At 45.2% G+C, this 19,860-nt stretch overlaps 1 protein-coding gene across 6 annotated transcripts in view; it reads right to left on the bottom strand.

Annotated features, from left to right (window-relative positions):
- The window catches only part of ZBTB46 (zinc finger and BTB domain containing 46), a 45,675-nt gene extending 26,104 nt beyond the window's left edge, over positions 1 to 19,571 (bottom strand). For 2 of the 6 annotated variants that reach the window (XM_030463149.1, XM_030463153.1), the window contains exons 1-5: positions 19,452 to 19,571; positions 18,640 to 18,849; positions 12,243 to 12,370; positions 10,360 to 10,492; positions 3,325 to 4,294 (exon numbers count right to left, since the gene is read on the bottom strand). In XM_030463149.1, the coding sequence (XP_030319009.1) occupies positions 3,325 to 4,294; positions 10,360 to 10,413 (1,024 nt within the window). In that variant the 5' untranslated portion in view covers positions 10,414 to 10,492; positions 12,243 to 12,370; positions 18,640 to 18,849; positions 19,452 to 19,571. Of the gene's footprint in view, positions 1 to 3,324; positions 4,295 to 10,359; positions 10,493 to 12,242; positions 12,371 to 18,639; positions 18,850 to 18,996; positions 19,157 to 19,451 lie in introns of those variants that run through there. The other 4 variants (XM_030463148.1, XM_030463152.1, XM_030463151.1 and 1 more) reach the window with 3 other exon arrangements.
- Positions 19,572 to 19,860: the final 289 nt, after the last annotated feature.

The raw sequence follows: 19,860 nt of genomic DNA, 5'->3' as shown, positions 1-19,860 counted from the left end.
ATCCTTTCAATTATAAAAAAAAAAAAAAAAAAACCAAAACCCTGTCTTTTTGAGGCCCCATTACATCATGTTTAAGCACAGGCTACTCAGGCATGTGGGACACTTTTCTACATCCCTGATAAGAACATCTGCTTCCCACTGAAAAAAGCACCACTACAAAGTGTAAACAAGCAGTTGTTTCAGAAGCAAAGGTTCAGTGACTGCAAGGAACTTCTGTGCAACATAACAGAAATTAAGCAATCCTGTCCAGCACAGAAGTGGGAGAGCTTTAAATCTGAGAAGTATACTGCCCCAAATAACCACTGCATTAAAAGGGTGATGCAATGGTTACTGGCAAGATTCACTTTCCCAAATGCTGCTTGCCTTTGCTGAAATGCAACAAACAATTGCAAGAGGAAGACACTAAAACTGAGCTGCTCAGATGGGCTTTCTGCTAGCTCAGCTTTTGCACTGCCAGCTCTGTGTCAGTCCTCCAGGACACAGAACTTGAAAATGCTCCTCAGAGTAACCCATCAGGAGAGGTGTCAGGCTGAGCAAGCCTCTTCAAATAACTGGTCAGAAAAGGCAATGTGCCTCCCAGAGTTCTGACCTAACTCTTTTCCTCTTAGTACTTCTGAAAGAGCATTCAGCACCCAGAGCACCTTTTCATCTTAGCCAGGAACAACACAACCAGGGACACCTGTAAACAAAAGAGGTCCAGAGCAAGCCCTGGACTATGAAGTCTGTTTTAAAGAATGAAGCCTGAGACTACTACAAAGACAACTTCAAGCTGAAACAGAAATACATCCTGAATAAGCAGACAGTGCAGACCCTTCCCATTATCTCTCTTCACTCAAGAGAATATTATTTTCTTCATGTGCAGGACCCAAGTTTGCAGCACCCCATGACTCCAGCAGGAAAAGGATGAACCTGGGGTTCATGAACCAACCTGCACACAACTCTGGAGCTTGGCAACTTGGGAGATGGGGCATTTTACAAGAGGGTTGTTTCCACCTGCTGGAGATGGGAAATACAAAAAGACCCCACTGGTTGTAGGGCCCAAGACTGGGATGGTTTGGGGTGGCAGGGATGCTTTCCCTTCAGGATGAAAGAGAAGCAACCTCACCCAAGTGACCAACTCTAATTTCACCCACACTACACACCAATGGACACAACCACACGAAACCTGCAGCTGACCAGATGTCCAAGAGTTACCTGACACTGAACACAGACAGATCTCAGAAATTCTCTAAATTAATGTCAAGAAGTCCTGAAAAATACAAGAAAATCTGATCTAAAGCACAGGCAGGTCTCCTTCTGTGTGCTTCCCCCCAGCCTGCAGTGAGAATCATGCATCCCCCAAGCTCAGATCCCACAGCCCAGAGAATCCTCCCTTCCCAGGAGGGCAGGAAGGAGAATTCCATCCCTCTTCACCTCTCCAGATGGTCAGCACGGGGACACCAGGAGCTCAGTCTGCAAACCCCCCCCTTGCTCAGCATGGTTCTTTTACTCTGCACCCATTCCCTGGGCTTGGCCACTGCCACCACTTGTAGCCCCTCTGCCTGGTCAGTTCTGCCACTCCTCTTGGTTTGGACAGTTTTACTTTTTAGTTTTTCCTCTTGCTTTACCAGCACTAATGGAACACTGAAACTACTCCCCCAACCAGCACCATTCTGCTTCCCCTTTCCCATCATTAGAAACACCTCTTTTATTGGAAACTGCATTTAAGACAAGATTTGGAACAAATAATGTGCCTTTGCCTGCTGATGCACTGCCTGAATCAATACCTGGAGCCATCTTCCTCTCACCTGCAAACAGCTGGGAGGAAAAAGGGCACTTCTCTAACTCCTTAACACTGAGGAATAAACAATCTCAACTTCATTCAGCTTCCAGGGATACAATCTCATACCCTGTGCACTGTTTGCAGGAATTTACAGGCATTCTGTCCCTAAGCAGTGTGCCAAGAGGATGGGAGCTGCAGCTCTGCCCCTGGCCTCATCCACCACACGTGGTTTCCTTCCTCTCCCTGTCCAAACCCCACACACCTTGCAGACCTTCCCAGTGACTGATCTGGTTTTGTTGTTGGGGCTTTTTTGTGTCTGAGTAGCACACCAGGAAATCCACCCCGAGTCTTCATTCAAAGCAATCCTAAAATACACCCACTATGAAGAGAGGGTTCCTCATAAATCACTGTTATCTTGCCTTATCTCTCATTTTTCTTCTAACTGATGTTGTTTAGATTTTATCATCAGCTAATTAGAATAATTACATGCAAGCTTGCTGCAGCAGATAACTGTAAAACATAATAAATGTAAAGACATTTGCAGAGAATTGCTTCTTCAATGAAAGCCCCATTTAAACTTCAGTCTGTAAGCAACTGCAACATCCTTTTGCAGCCCAGAAGGACTCCACAGACTTTCTCTACTATTTGTGTTGCTTTTTTTTGCATCTGAGTTTGGCACCAGCAGGGTACTTAATCTCACACACCCTTCTCCTGGCTGCCTTTGATTCTGGTACACAATGAAATACAGACAAACTCACAGCACAGACCAAGTTCCTCAAGTGAGCTCGAGGGAGTTGAATACCACATTCCCTTAAAGTCCCTGGAAAAAATCCTACCCAAATGCCTGTATCAGTAGCACCCCTGGATCTATTAATTGCCAGTGATTAATGAGTCAATAGGGCAGTTATCTTGAGACACAAAAATAAGAGTCAAAAGAAGTCCAGAAAACAATTCCTCCCCAGTTCCACACTTTCAAAGCAGATATTCATCAAAACACATCTTAAAAGCAGACACAATCAAAATACATCTTAAGCCTTTGTAGTGCCTAAAAAACCCCACAATACTCTTAAGAGTTACCAAACACTTATCTTGCCATTACCAGCAACAAGTTCTGGTGGTTTCCTTACACATGGAATATCAGGAAGTACTGAAGACAGTGGCATCATCAAGGCTAAATCTCACCTGTGTGGTGTCATTACATCATCAATACACTGGGCAAGGAAAACTCCTCAGCCTTGACATCAGCTTGCACACACACTAAGATAAATTCCAACCTTTTTTCTCATCAATTCCAAAACCTGTAATGGTGTTTTGGGGGTGGTTTAGGTGGTTTTATGTTCAAGGCCAAAGCAAAACTACCCAGCCCTTTCACAGGAGAGCCAATCTCCTTTGCTGTGACACGGAGGACCTGTGCTTGGTTCTTCTGACTGGCAACACAAATTTCTACATTTTTCAGTTTCTGGCAAGCCAACACATTTTAGAGACCAACACGACTGTACTGGAAATAGCTTTAATCAACTCTTTGAAAACTTTAGCCACAAAAAACCAGAAGAATGACTTACTTGGGTCTCGACTGCTGTACGGCCATCCCGAGGCAGGTAAAAAAGATGGCATTGGGGAGCTTTCCCTGCTGTCATCCTCCACTTGCTGTGTGATGTGCCTCACAGTTTCTTTATTTTTCCGGTTCTTCCGGCGCCCGGTGGGCTGCCAGCCCTCCCCCACTCCCTGCTCTGAGAAGGCATTCTGGATTGCACTATCCTTGGCAGAATGGAGTTCAGTCCCTCCATAGTGTGAGGGAGAAACCTGCTCCTCTTTGATACGCAGGGGCCCATACCCCACGTCACCGGCCCACAGGGACTGGGAGGAAACGTCCTCGGGGCCATCAGCTTTGGGCTCAGGGTCCTCCTTGCCATAACTGCTCCCTCCCTCGTGGCAGCTGGCGATGGCTGAATCTCCAGAGGAGTTGGCAGGGCTGGTTCTCCGGGCCAGCCAGGGAGAGATGCTCCTGCCGGCCACCACGGCGGAAATCAGAGCGTCCGTGCTGCTGCTGGCAGGGGCTCCCAGCTCGTAGTCCCCCAGGTCATCCGAGGCATCAGACTTGATGCTGATGTCCAGAGCTGCTTTGATGAAATTGTGACAGGCCTGGACAATGTCTGTCATCTGCAGGTAGCTGGCAGCTGACATCACCTCGATGACGTTCCTGCTGGTCAGCGCCAGGTGTGCTGAGTACATGAAGTCAATGATGGCCTTGAAGCCTTGGGCTGTGACGATGTCCAGGTGGGTGACAGTGGCCTGGTCGGAGGTTTTCTGGACCTGGCAGTAGAGGGTTTTGAAGTACCGACTGCTCCCAAGCAGGACGTTCTTGTGGGCCTTGAAGATCTTGCCCTCCACGATGATGCAGACGTCGCAGAGGATCCCGTGCTGCCGCTGCTCGTTCAGCTCCCGCAGCAGGTGACGGTAGTGGGAAGCAATCTCCATATCTTCCTTTCGGTTGTTCATCTGGAAGTCTTTGTGTTTCCTCTTCCACAAGTCCTGCACGGGGAAGGGAGTGATAGGATTAGAGAAATCAGGACCAGCTTGCAGGCGTTGTGTTGCAAAGACTGAGACAAACCCCAAGCAGGACCAAACTAAGGCACGAGTTCATCACACCACGAAACACAAGTCCTGCCTCAGAGACACTGCACACTCACTACACCAGGCAGCTGATTTTTTACCAGACACCAAATAATCCATGTTAAAAAGGACTGGATTTGAAGCTCAATCCTCCAGTGGCTCGTAACAACCCAGAGAAACATTTCTTTAAATTCCTAGGCTTGTCAGAGAACCAGTCTTAGGTTACACGGGTAAAACAGCTGTCAGGTTTTTTTTTTACTGTTTGGGTTCAGTAAAGTTTGGTTTGGGGAGAGATACAACACATGAAACCATGCTGATGGAGACAATCCAGTGAAGAGCAAGCACTCTGTAACACAATTTCCTCAAGGGAAGAGGCATTATGTGGAGCACACTGAATAGCTGAGATCCTCAGCAGCAAAAGCCAATTGAAACCAGCTCCTTCCCTCCCTATATTGCCATCGAGGGGCTATAAATACTGCTTTCAAGTCACAAGAGCAGCAGGCAAATCCAAGACCACAGATCACAAAATTTTAAGTCCCCACCCCAACAAAACTGGTAATAGATCAGAACTATGAAACTCATGTTATCCGAAGCTTAACTGCCTATAAGAAGAAGCTTTGCAGCTTTGCAGTGATGTGTGTTATTTCCTTGGCTTTAAATCTCCAAGTTTACCCCACAGCAAGCCTGGGATACAGGGCAGAGAAACTCCAATAATCACCTAAACATTCATGTTTAGGAAGGATGTTTATGACCAGGATAACAAAGGGTCTGTCAGGCTACGAATTTCAAGGTCTTTTCATAAAATCTGACTTCAAGTTCTCCACACTCCACTGAGACCTCTGCCTCCCTTCCCCTAATCTCTGCTTTTATTATCATCTGCAGGAGAAAAATAACTACAGTTGAGCCAACACTTGGTTAAAAACCAAAAGCTCCCAGCCTACAGAACATGGGTGATGCAGGAGCTCTCTTCTGGAGAGCCACCTGATGATTCCCAAGTTGAAGGGATGCAGCATTGCCTGCAGGAGCCTCTCCAGTCCTGCAAGCCTGGAGCTGTCTCCTTGGCAGTGGCAGAAATGCTGATCTGCAAGACCAGCTGGTCCCTGGTCATTAAGAAGAATTTGCTTCCCTCAAGAGAGTTAGAGCCATCTTCCTGCAACACAAACAGACTGAACTGGTGCTTCTCTATTTCAGATTCATCCAGCATTTTTACAGAATTAAGGACAAAGAAACTAATCTGTTTTCTGTTTGAATTGGAAGAGGTCAGTACTAGTGTAGCTCTCTGAGTGATGCTCCCCATTTACCTCAGAAATCTGGCTGAAGATTTCAAACCAAGTTCTCACACAGAACCCATCTCAAAGAAATAAATGGAATAAAGAAATGAAAATACAGCCAAAAATCAGAGCCAGGGAGTAGAGGGAAAAATTAAAAGAAAAATTTAAAAAAGAACAAACTGCTTTTTCAGGTGTTTGAAAAGGTTCTGCAGGAAGCAGGCAGCACAGCAGCTCTGGAGGTGGTTGCCACCACTTCCCAACAGCTTCCATGTCAGAGAGAATCACCTCTTCAGGCAGTGACAGTTCAGTTTTGTCTTCATTCCAGCAACCACCACTGCATCTACTTTTAGGAGCTGAAGAGTCAGCTCAGTCCCCTCAGGAAATAGGAATTGCCACATTGCATAAAGTGAATTGCCCATCACCAATCCTGTCTTTAAGAGCTGTCATATCCACAGGATTCAGAGGACAACACAGGAAAACCTCACAGCAGACAATTAAGAAGCAATTGGAAGGGTTCAGACATAGCATTTCCTTCTGCTGGTCCTTCACAAGTACCAAAATCTATACTCTAGGGTAGCATCTCTCTGGAACTGGTTGGGGGAAAAAAAAATAAAATAAAATAAATAAAAAAAGGTCTACTGCAAGCATCATTTTCTTCTCAACTCCACACAGATTGGCATCTGAAGTCACATTTTCTATTAACAGCTTTTCTTCTTGGATTTATTCACCTGAAATCTACACTGACTCCTTGAGAGTTTATTTCTTTACTATTCCAGATGTTTATCCACCCGGCTGAGTGGGCTGAGTCTATTTTAGATACACCTTGTCCCTTGTTTAAGGTGCCTGACTGAACATCTGTCTCTCATCACCTTTGGACTGGACCAGCTTGAGGTTCAGGCTGCTGCTCCTCACAGCCAGTGCACTGCCAGCCCCTTCAGGAAACAGCTTTTCCCTGACTTTATTTCCTATCAAGGGATTTTTTACTAAACACACACACAAAATAATCTGTGCAGGATTCCTCCCTGGCCTCTCTCCCACTCACCAAGCTCCTGACAGCAGCCAGCCCTCAGGCCAGGCATGGCTGCACAGAAGCATCTCCTGCAAGATCACAGAGTCCTTGTGTCTTCCTTGCCCACATTTCCAAGGACACTCAGGACAAGGAAGCAGAAACCACCTGGCACTTTATAACAGGAAAAACCAATGAGAATACACACTCCTTATGCAAAGGGAAGACAATTTGTCCTTGTTTCAAAGGACTAGAGGTATAAAGAGAAGACCAGGGAAGGCACCCATCAAAGAGCAGGGTCCTTTCCCTGTGCATGCCCTGAGCTCTCTCCCATGTGCCAGCAGTGCTGGGGATGCTCCCTCTTCAGCCTCATCAATAACATTTAACATCTTCCAAACCAGCAATTATTCCTGGAGATGTCTTGATCTCCCTCTGTCTGAAGGTCTGGTACCTTGCAGACACTGCTCCACATTCAGTGCTTGTCACAGCATTGTACCTTTTAAATGAGAGGTCTTTGGGGGAGAAAATTAAATATGCCTCAAATTCAGAGGAATTAATTAGTTTTCTGTCTACCCATGTCAAACCAGAACATCCGTTTAATGTCAAGGATCACTAGGGAATTTATCCAAGTTAAATTTAAGTCAATTTGCTAGTAGTTAAAAATTCAGGAAGCTTCAAAACCCTGTGCTCTTGTGTTCCAATTTTACATGCTGTTCTGTGGCTTGTTGGGGGTTTTTTTTTCACCTTTTCCTGGTAAGGATATTTATTTCCACTTAAAAGATGTGGAAAAATTTCCTCAGAAAAGCAAGTAACCCTTCTGGCAGAATCAAAGTAAAGATGGAATAAGCTGTGGAGATTTTTAGAAGACCACTGATATACTTGTTTTATCTCTGGTCCTTTTGGTACACTGAAGAATTTCAAAGTTGGGGACCTACTGAAGTCCTTTTGGCCTGGCCCTGCTATGACAGCACATGGCCACCACACAGCTCTCCAAGAAGCCAACGAACCATGAAAACTCAGCTGTACATTTTCCACAAAATAAACTGGAGCAGATCAGGCTTCCTTCACAAGACCACTCAGAGACACCACAGTAATTCAAGTCTGTTACTTTTCTACAAATAACAACCAAAAAAATTGTCCCTAAACAAAACACACACTTGATGTAACACCAGAAAGGACACAGCATTGAGCAGATTTAATCATCACCTGGATGCAAACTTCTGTCAAGATCCAGGCCAGCTTTTTATACTTCATGTTGGCAAAACCAACACATCATAATCTTTAATAAGGTTAAAAAAAAAAAAAAGCCTCTACAGTACAGTCCCCTGGGAAATGGTGGGGACAGAATTAAACTCCCTTCACTCAGATGGAAAACAGGAAAAAAGTATAAAAGAGAAAAAAACCATCAGCAAAGGGGGTTTTTTCCAGTGTTTGTTGATGGTTTTTTCCTGTTTGTTTGTTTACTTTCTGCTCTCACAGAATACAAGCAATTATAAAATTTAAACTACACCACATTTAGTTTGTTACCATTTTCTCAGTATGTTTCTATGTTAGGAGCACCAAAACATTCACCAGTGCACTCCTCCATCAGCCACTCTGTGCTCCCCGGAGAAAACTTGCCAACTGGAATGTAACCAAAAATGTCTTGTTTTCCTCCCCCCTCTCCCTTCAGAGAAAAAGTAAAAACAGATTAAGGAAGAACTCCAATTCACTCCAATGCTTTATTATACCAAAAAAAGAAAATAAATAAATCAACAAACACACCCCACTCCTCTTCTTCCCCTGTGTCCTGTCCATGTCTCCACTCCCAAGACATTCCAACATTTTTCAAATTCCTCTGCAAAGGAGCTCTGTAAGGTGAGCTTGGGCTCTACAAGACACAGTGTGGAGGAGTTTCACTTTTATCCAATTAAACCCACCAGAAATGCACAGGATTTCTCCTACCCATGTGTCTGTGTTGAAAAGAAAGGAGAAGAAAAAAACCCCAAGGTAACCTTAGCAACTGGAAAGGGCAGTACCTACACTTATTCTCCTGAAGGAGAAAAAAAACCCAACACAGCAGAAGACTCAGGATGCCAAGGGATGAGAACTCCCTGCAAAGCTGCTCATGAGCCTCACAAGTACAAACCTCAAGCAGGACAGGATTTCTCCTAAGTGTGGGCAAGAAAGAAGAGCCCACAGTTCCACAAGAGGTTTAATTTCTCAGTGTTAGATACCCCACACATATCCAGACACTCAGCTTTGTTCCACGTGGATACAAGTCACAGCTTGCCAGAAAAAGGAAACTCTTATCCCCTCTTTTGATTCATGGCACCAAATCATTCACTGTTTGAGATGGTGATTCCAACCACAGCTCTGAATCCAAAGAGAAGTGGGCAGATGTTTGTAAACACACCAAAAACAGACCCTTGGGCCAAAGAGGTTGCTCACAACTCACAGTTTCATGCAACTCACAGTTTCACAGCCCTGTACCACTTTTCCCTTATGACTGGGGAGGAGAATGTATAATTGCAGCCCAACAATGAACTTTCATCCTTAGGGGTTAGGAGCCCCAGGCAGAAAATAAAAGTTTTTTGTCAGTCAGTTTGAGAAGTACTGCAGACTTACAGAAAATTCACAAGTGGGGAAGGCAAGGCATTGCTAATAAACTCAGAAAACCCCAAACAAGCTACATTTTTATTACCAGATTAGAGAAGCCCACTAAATTCTCAATGACTGCTGGAAAACAAAAGAAAAAAACAAACAAGCAAACAGAACAAGAAAAAATCCCAAGGCCCTTCCCCTGTTTTAATTAAAATCTGCCCCATGAGGGCTGAAAATTCTCCAACTTCAAGGCAATGCAAGCCCATCAATGACACCATTAAAACAGCAACTCTGTACCAGTTTCAAACCAGAAAGCCCATGAGTCAAGTTGAAAGAGCAGCAGCAGGGCAAGCATTTCACCTCCAGCAGCTGGAACACACCAGCAAAGGAACCACTCACTTGAACTCTCCTCAGGGCAGGAAACAAAGAGACCTTCACTCCCTGAAAATCCAGGCTGGGTTTAAAGAGAAAAAATGGCACAGATCTACCCTGAAAATACATAGATCCAAAAGCAACTAGAGCTAGAAGCAAGCCAGCTTCCCCAAAAAGAATAAGGACATGCAAAGCATGATGTGGTTCATTCCTGTCCTCAAAGCCTTGTTCCTGCAATCCCAACACGAGCCACATAAAAATATCTAACTCCAATGAGCAGGGCATGAGAGGGAGCTGCAATTAAACACTGAACCCCCTACTCCAAAATTTCAGAGGCTCAGCTTTGACTTGTCAAACCATCTCCCCAAAAGTGCAAGGCCAGCTATGTTGGACAGAAGCTGGAAGCTACAAAACTGCAACCAAAAGGCAGGATTTCTTAAGGTATCTTTGAAAAACCCATTTATTAACCCCCAATAGCCCTGAGAGTGCATTAGGAGTGTCAAGAGAAAAACAGGTCTGAAAAGGAAAGCTAAGGGAAAACTGATGGCCTCCACATTTTGGGCAATTAGAATCAGAAATTGAGCAAGTGTAAAGTTAAAAAAAGGGAAGAAAACCCCAAAAAGATGAGAGCTGCACATTCTGCTGTAGTGTTCTGAACACAGTAAGTAGCAAAGAGATTTTTAACTCATTTTTCTAGAAAAAGCCCACAAGCTTCAATATATATAAAAAAATTCAAGAGAACTACTTCTTACCAGTAACAAACTGGGTTCCAGGTCTAGGGTTTCTCCTACAACAGCTGAGGACATCAACAGCCCTAGGGCAGCACAGGCAGGGCACTGTTCTGCCAGGAGCACTGGGGTGAGCTCTGGTAGGAGAAGGACAGAGCTACAACAAAAACAACACCAGAAGAGGTTATTAGCACTCAACTGCCTGACTCCTGAACACCTTGAAATCCTTTCCTTCCAAACTCACAGTTAGAACACCCCATTTGCCTCCTAATGAAGCCCCCCCAAAAATACAACTTAAAGCTGGTGGATAGGCTGCAGGTAATGACAGCCTGGTTACCTTTTTGCAATAATAAAAGCAGGAGTTACTTCTTAAAGCATAGGAAGAAAAAAAAAAAAAAAGACTAATTTTAGATACTAAAACTTCAAACAGGTCCTTGAAACAACAGTGTTTCCTGTTTGGTAGCTTTTCAAAACATTCTCACTTTAATGACTCTTTAAGGAGACATTTGTGGCCTGAAGGGCACTAATTCACCTTATCTGACCTATAAAACCCTGAGGGTAAAAAGCTACCAATGCAGCTTCTGAAAAAAATAATAATCATCAGGTTTGCAAGGGAACATTCAAGTGAATTTCCTCTTGAAAGGTTTAATGCCCAGTTGGCACCCTTCAAGGGTGATTCAATCCCAAGATTTTGAATATTGTGTGTAAAATATAGATCCTTGGGCACAGCAAGGAATCTTCAGAGAGAGACTTTCAGATAAAATATTCCTGCTCATTATTACAGTGGGTAAGGAACAGGAATTAAGTTCATCTACAGGAAGGGGCTTTGTCTGAGAGGGCACAGCCATTCCAACCATCACCTTGCACATGTTTTTCCTTTAAAAAAAAAAGGATGTTTTCTTTTCTTCAAGATAACACAGATCTCATAGATTTAACTTCAACTAAAACTCTGGACTGCACTTTATTCAGAGCTTTACACTGTTTCTATAATGTCAGTCATTCCAGCAAAGCGTTTGCCATGTATTCCTGATCTCTGGGTTTCAGAGATCTTCAATACCCAGTAGCTGTCCTCAGGAAAATCAGCTGGAAATCCAGTTGGTTTCAGGCTGACCTTCTGCAGCCACAGATTGTGAAGGAAAACATCAGCAGATACAAATTAAGAAATTTAGAAAGCTTTTCCAATACAAACTGATGTCCTTATAACTGGTGAAACAACAGATCTAATCAACAAATGAAGAAGTAAGGACAACCCCAGCATTCTTAAGGCAACAAACAGATCTGGGAAAATCTTGAAAACAAATATGACCCAACTGAAGCAAATTCCATTGACTTTGTTCTCAGTTTCTGTTTCAGACTGCCAAGTCTTGCCCTTCTCTAACTCTGATTGCTTCTCCATAGCAATTGTTTTGGCTAGCTCTTTTTAGGTCTTGTTATTTAGACAGTTTTAAAAAAGAAAAAAGTGAGGGGGCAAGGGAGCCAGACCAGCACAGACACATGGGGAATTACTGTTTACTGAAGTGTAACAGTAATACCAATTTATACTTAGATCAGGACTCCTCAGACTGGTTTACACCTCTGTCCCAGAGTCACAAAACGAGGCAGATTGGGTTGTTTTGCACTGCTCTGCATTTTCTCTCCTTGCTTTGAGCTCTGCACCTGTTTTCCTCTTCTAATCCAACAGATGAGAACCAAGTGCCCATGATTCATGGAGGCAGCCCTGCCACAAGGTAGGAGCAGCAGAACAGCCAGAGGTATTTCTTCAACTTCTGCAGTTGGGTAAATTGTTGTTATCAGTGCTGAGACAAATTATAAAATGAACTGGAAGTCCCCAGGAAGGAGAATGTTATCTCCAGCTACTCTTGTCCTTATCATGCTGCAAAAACAATCTTTAAATGCTGAGAACTTACCAATATTTGGAAATGCTTCCTGTTAGCAAAAATAAATGTCCCAATGCTTCACAGCTGGATGGTGCATGACTTAATGAATAGAGGGGAGTGGCCTCTGGTCACAAGCTCCACAAGGTTCATCAGATGTCCTGCATTTAGGAATGCAAAGGAGGCAAAAGAAATCAGAATCTGAATTTGAACTTAATCCAAAACCATTCAGTGTCCCATAATCACAAGCAGCAGTTAAAATAACTGCACATTTACAGCACTGTCGTTTTGAACAAGAACATTCAGACAGAAAGGAAATATATTCTGACACCTAGGAAAAATTATTTAGCTCTGGTGTTAAGTTAAGAGTTTAACACACAAGTTTTAGGACTGTTAGAAACTTCTGACTGTGGTTCAGCAGAAGTGCTTGGAAGAATTCCTTAGGAAAGACAGTGCATTATGTGGGGATTTTGAGCAACATTAACAGCATCAAGTTCTGGTTAATGTTGCTGTGACACCCACCATCCACAACTCTAACTGGGGTTAGGATTAATCTAACCTCACTGTTAGGGTGATTCCTCTCCAAACCAAAATATTTGCCTAAAGTTACAGGAAAAGAAAGTGCAAGAATTAAGATATTGAAGTTCCATTCCCACACAATGCAGCTGAATCCCAGCCTTCAGCCACCAGCACCCCCCCCAGTCACAGAGCAGGATGCTCAGCAGTTTGTTCTTCTTAACAAAATTTAAAATTTTGGGGAAAAAAAGAAACCCCACAAGTCACAAATACCCAACAGAAGGTTAAGTTTTTATTTTCCATGCCTGTAAAAGCCATACAGCCCAAAATACAACATTCCAGCTGGTAATAATGTGCTAACCCAACAGGATGCACCTTTCCAACAGGGCACGAGGTGTGTGCCCTTGTTCAGAATGCTCACTGGGAGGCTCGCTCTTTGTATTTCCTCTGCATTTCACTTACTCATTTCCCTATAACTTCCCAGCCCTTCCATGTGCCTGTTTCTCCATCCTGGTACAGAAAGAGTTGCTCATACTGTTCCCCTGCCTTTGATCTGCTCTGGTCACTACACTGCCCACACCATGGGCATTGCAAGAACGTGGAAAAGAATCAGCCAGCACCTTACAGAGTCCCAGGCTTGAGGAATCTGCTGATATTAAGGAAAAAAAAAAACAAAACCAAGAATTCAGCTACTGATACTGCTACTCTAGCAGTGAAGATTAAAAAAACAACCAGAAAAAAATCCACATGCCTGCAGCTAGTGTGACACTTACCTACCCAAGTGCCATTAACTCCTACAAGATCTTAAGCATCCACTTAAAAGGGAGTCACAAAAGTAATCTAAGCAAAAGACTGCCCTTGTGCATCTGCTAGCCAAAAAGCAACACAAACAACACCTTAAAAAGGAAAAAAAAAAAAGAGGATTAAAGAACTGTGAGTGTATCACACTGGGAATTGCCCTGAATGATGGTTCCCCAAAAACTTTCTGGTTGTTTTGGGCTTTTTCATTAGGGGATCTTTGCTGAAGTTCCCAACCCCAATACGTAAAAAGGGAGGGAGACAAAAGAGGAAGAATCATGAGGTAATTTTTCAAGAGAAGGATAGTGGGGAGAGGAGCTGAGGGAGAGAGCACCTCAAAGACAGAAAAGACACATAAGGAGGCAGGAATAATGCAAGAGTAAGAAATAACCAGTGCAAAACTAAAGATATCATGAGGTGCTCTGTGAACCATCTAATTTCCTTTGTGTAGCTGAGCCTGCAAGCACTCAGAGCCTTGGATAATATCCCTTTTTACTGGTTAGTGTAAGTCTCCTAATCCAGATTTGATCAACTATTACACACACAAAAGTATTTAAAAAAAATGGCATGAAGCCAAGAAGGATGTCAATGAAGTGAGGAGCTAGGTTTGCATTTAGCCACCACCTCAGGCTCCAGCCTCCCAGGGCTTTTTGTAGCACTGCATCCTGACTACTCTGTTTATCAGTCCTTAAATTAGTTGGTGTTGGGTTTGGGTATTTTAAGCACCTAATGGCTACTACAGAGCATCAATTTTTCTGTTTCAGAGCATGATTTGAGTCCTAGACAGAAAGGTATTTTCTCCAGTGGTGTATTGGTGTAAATTTAAGTCTGAAGTGAACCAGCTGCCTGAAATACCAACTTCTTCTGCACAGCTCTTCACAAGGTGAGAAGCACCAGGAAGCAAACTTGCTTGGATGGAATAAGCACTTTGTTTAACACACAAGGAAGAAATAATGAGGAAAGATAACCAGGTATTTAAGTATATACAGGTATAAACATATTCCTTAATATGCAAAACCCTGCTTACCTTCCTAAGTAGGGTTCTTAAGCAGCTGAGTTCCTGACACACACACTCTGACATTCTTGTTCCCAAGTTTATTTCACTCCACCCTCAAGCTAGGAGCTGTGTTTGCAGAGTATTTCTGACACCTCTTTACCTCCCTCCACCACAGGAGACCCCAGCTCACTTTTACTCCAAGGCAAACTCCAGGCAACTCCCAACATCCACACAATGGTTTTCCTCCCAAATGCACAGGCAGAATCCAAGGAAGAGGCCAAAAAGGATCACCGTGGCACGGGCTGGGGCCACAGCCCCAAAAAGCAGGGCAAAAAAGATGAGTTTCAGCTCAAACTCTGCATTTATCACATTCCAGCTAAGCTCCTCTGGGCAGCTGTGCTGTTCCAAGGCACAGGAACATCCTTACCTCCCTGCAACAAAACACCACCAAGTGGAACACATTTCCATCTCATTAGAATGACTCTCAAGGAGCTCATCCTGCCTGGGAAGCACTGGGAAGCCACTCAAAACCAACAACTCAACAGCAGTCAAAACACAAACTGATGCTTCTTAAATATAGGGGTATGAAAGAAAGTTAAAGTTCAGAAAATAACTGCACCACAGCTAACTTGGGGAGGGAGAGCAAACCCCACCCACAGGACTCTGAAATCCACCACATCTTGTAGGGAATTCAGGGAGACTTCCTGCTAGTTTGCATTAACCAATAATTGGTGTTTTAGGGCACAACTGTGATCTGTCACTGGTGTAACAGGGTGTGCTTTGGAAGAGCTGAGTAGAGCCTGGCAGTCCTGGTTCATAGAAGAGGAGCCTGACAAAAAGCAGTCAGGACACCAGCACCTTCAGCCTCCAGCTATGGGGTGGGAACAGACCCCTGAGCAGCTGTCCCTCCAAACTGGGCATCCCTGAGCATCCAAATACACCAAAAACCAGAAAACTACTGAGCTATTCAGGGAAGTTGAGATTCTCTCCTCTTGCATCTCGAGTGAAAGAAATCCCACAACAAGCAAACCCAGCTTTTGCTTCTCATCATGCCTAAAGGATCCAGGGGGAGCTGAGAAAACCAGATACTCAAGGTTGTATTTAAGAGGGCTGTAACACAAACCTGAACCAAGTCCTTGAGAAGGAGGCAAGTGGAGTTTGAAACAAATTTTAACACCAGAGCCCTGACTGTTGTGGCACTTGGCTGAAAGATCACAAACCCCCTGATGAAGCCCCTCAGGTGAGGAGCAGGATCACCATCCTTCACCCAAACCCAACACCTCCCTCTGCCTCACACCCCTGGTAGATCCCTGTGCTCTCACCTAGTGTGACCCCTGCTATCTCCAGACAGCCCCACAGCACAACTGCTTCCACTGCAAATCCATCTCCAGTTTCAAGTATCAAGCACACAGCCCACAGGTAAGCTCTGCACTCCAAAATATCCCAGCCAGTCACAAGGCAGACCTTGAAATATAAACACAGTACAAATCCCTTCCTGCAAAGTGTCAGAATTTTCCAAGGTAATGCTCACAGCCAGGAGTGGACACAACCTGCAGGCTCCTGGGAATTGGTACAGACATGTGGGATAACCATTACAGCTGCAGGTAGATCTTCAAAGACTTAAACTAAGCCCACTCTTTGCCTTTTTTTTATTTTCCCATTCAAGTAAGCAGAGAGGAGCAAAGAAAAGCCTTGTGAATGCTCTTCACCAATTTAGGGGGAGGCTAGAGAGAGTTAGAGACTGCTGTGGAGCAGCCAGTAAAATCCACAAGAACATAAAGGGAAAAATGTCCTGGGAAAGGTTGAACTGTTTATGAAATAATTCTGCTCTTGAAAGCAAGCAATAGCAGTTTGGGTTGGGTGTTAGCCTGCTGCTGAGCTGCTGGGAGGACAGGAAACTTTGCTTAGAGACTTCAAAAACACAGATCTAAAAAAGAAAAAAAAAAAATCCACACAAGTGGATAGCAAAGACAAAAAGGATATGCTCAGCCCAGAGCAGCACAAGCCCTTAGCAGAGGAAAAGCAGGAGTTTTAGCAGCAAATAACAGAGCTTTCAAACACCAGGAATTTTAACTTCTGACAGAGGGCTGCTGGGGAGGGGGGCTGCTAAACTGGTTTTCCTTTAAGCACTTCCAGTTATTAAAAAAAATAAATCCTCTTGTGAAGAAGATAACCACTGCTGTACAACTGTCCCAGAAAACAAAGACCACGGGGAGAAAGTGGCCCATTTTCCTCAGTCTCCAAGAACCCTGTGTACAGGTCATGTTTTCAAAGGCTCAATCCTACAACCCCACAGAATGAAGCAGCATTTAAAGCACATTTATAAACACTTCATGGGAGGATTATTACAACACCTCATTTTTTTTTGGTACCACACAGAAACTGACTCAATGACAGCAAAACTAACACTCTATGGAAATAACTGCTGGAGAAGTTTAGCTGTGAGGTCGTTTCCCCCTCCTGGACAGGTTGCACCAAAACCAAAAGCCCAGTTTTCTGTTTCAGTTATCCCCCTAGCACTGAAACACGAAGTATATTTCAGGAATCCACATTTGGGAGCTCCCCTAAAAGCTGTTTTCTAGCTCTCCCTTCAGCCCACAGGGCAGGCTCCATTACCCACTTCTTGCCAGTTCCCAAAAAGCACCTTGAAGCAGTAATTCCTCCCCACATGTTGAAAATATTGTGACTAATAATACACTCCACCCACTTTTTTCCATCACTAAGGACTTCAAAACACAAAACTTGACAAACAGGGAGAGAAGAAAGGGAGGATTTAGAAAGGGAAAGTCAAATTTTATTTCCAATTAGAACGTGCTATAAAAAAACATAAAACACTGCAGCAAGATACTGATAAAAGTGGAAGAGCTCCCCAGTCCCAGCAAGCTCCTTCCTCAAAATTACATTTTTTAATCACTCTTTTTGGATAACAGAGCTTTGGCTTTCAATCTCCACATAAAATAAAGAGGGTGGTGGTGGGGGAAATACTCCCTCTCCTTTGGGAGAAAATCCATTTAAAGCAGTAGTAGCAGCCTGCTCTGTGTACACACAGAATCCACACTTGTAATAAATACTTGGTCGAGTTCAGGAACTGAGCCCTGGATGTCAAAGCCAGTGACTGAATCCCAAAAATGATACCAGGGATGCAAATTAAAACACATGCAAGAACTTTGGTACAGGTGCCTACAATGCCACTGTTTGCTAAACACATCTCCTAATTAGCATGGCTTTAAACAATGCTGGTAATAACCCAGTCCTGTAAGGCTTGCCAAATGAATCATTGAGATTGCAAAATAAAAAGCAGGAGGAATTCGTTAAGGAGCTGTTAAACTCTCCTTTGTTTATCTTTCCCCTGTCAGGTGCAAAAATAAATAAATATGGGTTTATACCTCCAGATCTGATCCCAACACTCAGCTTCCCAATAAGGCACCGGGTTAAGAACCTCCTCAGGAGGCAGCAACATTGGTGTTTTGGGTTTTGTTTTTATTTTTTCCTCTGTTTCAAAAGAGAAATCCTCCCACTATTCCAGTCCTGAAAATCTGCTCCATTCTCTATTTGTCATCTGGGATTGAGTTATCAGACACTACTTGTATTACTTTGGGAACTGACATGTCTATTTACAGAGACACAAAGGCAATCCAGCACCACAACCCCTTCTTTTACCAACACCTTTCACAGCACCTCTCTCCTTCTCCCCTCCACCAAATTTTACCAACACTTTCTTCCAGGGAGGGTGCAGGACACTGCACTAGTTTCCTAGCATGACAGAAAACATTTCCAGCCACTTTTGCACTTGTTACAGCCTTATGAAATATCACCTATATCCCCCTAAAGGAAGAGTAATTTTTTTTTCAAGGGTTTTTTTTTGTTTGTTTCTTGGGTTTGAGCTTTTTTTTTTAAAAAAAAAAAAAAAAGAGGGTCACTTCCCCCATTTCAGCCTGCAATTAAAATGGAGGCAAGGCCAGGCGATCTATGTCTGGCTTTAGGGGGAGACAATAACCCAAAACAGGCCTGGCTTTAAAAAAAAAAAAAAAAAATGAGGAGAGGGAGAAAAAAAAAAAAAAAAAGAGAGAGAGAAAGACAGAAAGAGAGAAATACAACATGCTTCACCAGTATTATTACCTCATCCCTTTTTCCAAGCAGTTTTGAGCCACACTCCTGACAAACTCTTGGTCCAACTTGCACGGATGCTGGGGTTTTGGGGGCGGAAAGGGTTTGAATGCAGGAGCCGGGGTTGAGGCTGGCTATTCGCAAGTGGAGCTGCTGTTAAAATGCCCCCTTGTCTCTTCTCCTCTCCCTTGAGCTGGGTGTTGACGCAGCAGAAATTACCAGCTGGAAAATTCCCCTTTTGGAGGTTACGGGGAGGGGGGGGGGGGGGGAAGAGAGGAGGGGAGAGAAGGGGGGGGGGGAAGGAGAAAGGGGGGCGGGCGGAGGATCGAGGGGAGGGCCGGGGGAGGGGGGTTAAACCCTGCCACTTACCAAGTTAAGCCATCCACCCACACCAAAATAAGACATCGCGTCCCAAAGAAGGCACCGTGCCCCCCGCAGCGGGCACGCAGCGGTTCGGCCCCCGCTCCCCCCCGCCGCGGGCTCTGCCCCAGGCGGAGGAGGGTGAGGGGATGAGGGGGGGGGAGGTGTGAGGGGATAAGGGGGGTGGGTGAGGGGATAGGAGGGGGGGTGAAGGGATGTGGGGGTTGTGTGTGAGGGGATGTGGGGGTGATACCGGCGGTGATAATAAAAGAGGCGCCCCCAGAGCGCTGCCTCGCCTCAGGGCGGCCGCGGGGATGGGGGCGGCCCAGCCCCGCTGCTTCAGGGGGGCGGGCGGCCATGGCGACCCCCGCTCGCCTCAGGGGGCGGTGTGTGTGTGTGTCTGTGTGTGTCTGTGTGTGGTGAGGGGGAGGGGGTTTGGGGAGGGGGGCGTCCGTCGCGCTTACCTGAGCCCCATGGAGGAGAGCGGGGGTGTCGGAGCGGCCGGAGCTCTGGCTCCGTCGGTCACTCCGCGCCTCTCCTCCGGGTGGGGAGGGGAGAAAGGGGGGGAGAGGAGGGCGGAGGAGAAGGGGGATGTGGGGGGGTGTGGGGGAGAAGCCGGCGAAAGGAGATCGGGGGGGGGGGGGGGGAGGAAGAAAACAAGGGGGGGGGGGTGGGCGCCTCAGCGCGTTCCCGCCGCTCCCTCGGGCGCGCGGGGCGCGAGCCCGCGGCGGACGATGAGGGGGGGGGGGCGGGGAGTGAGTATTGGAGGGGAGGGGGGGGAGCGGAGGGGGCGGTGCCGCGCGGCGCGTGCCGGCGCTTTCCCCGCCCCTTTCCCCCCCATTCCCCCAGCGGCGAGCGGTGATTGGCTGGTGG

The sequence above is a fragment of the Calypte anna genome, chromosome 20 (assembly GCF_003957555.1).
Source record: "Calypte anna isolate BGI_N300 chromosome 20, bCalAnn1_v1.p, whole genome shotgun sequence".
NCBI classification, from domain to species: Eukaryota; Metazoa; Chordata; class Aves; order Apodiformes; family Trochilidae; genus Calypte; species Calypte anna.
This window is presented reverse-complemented; position numbering and strand designations above follow the sequence as displayed.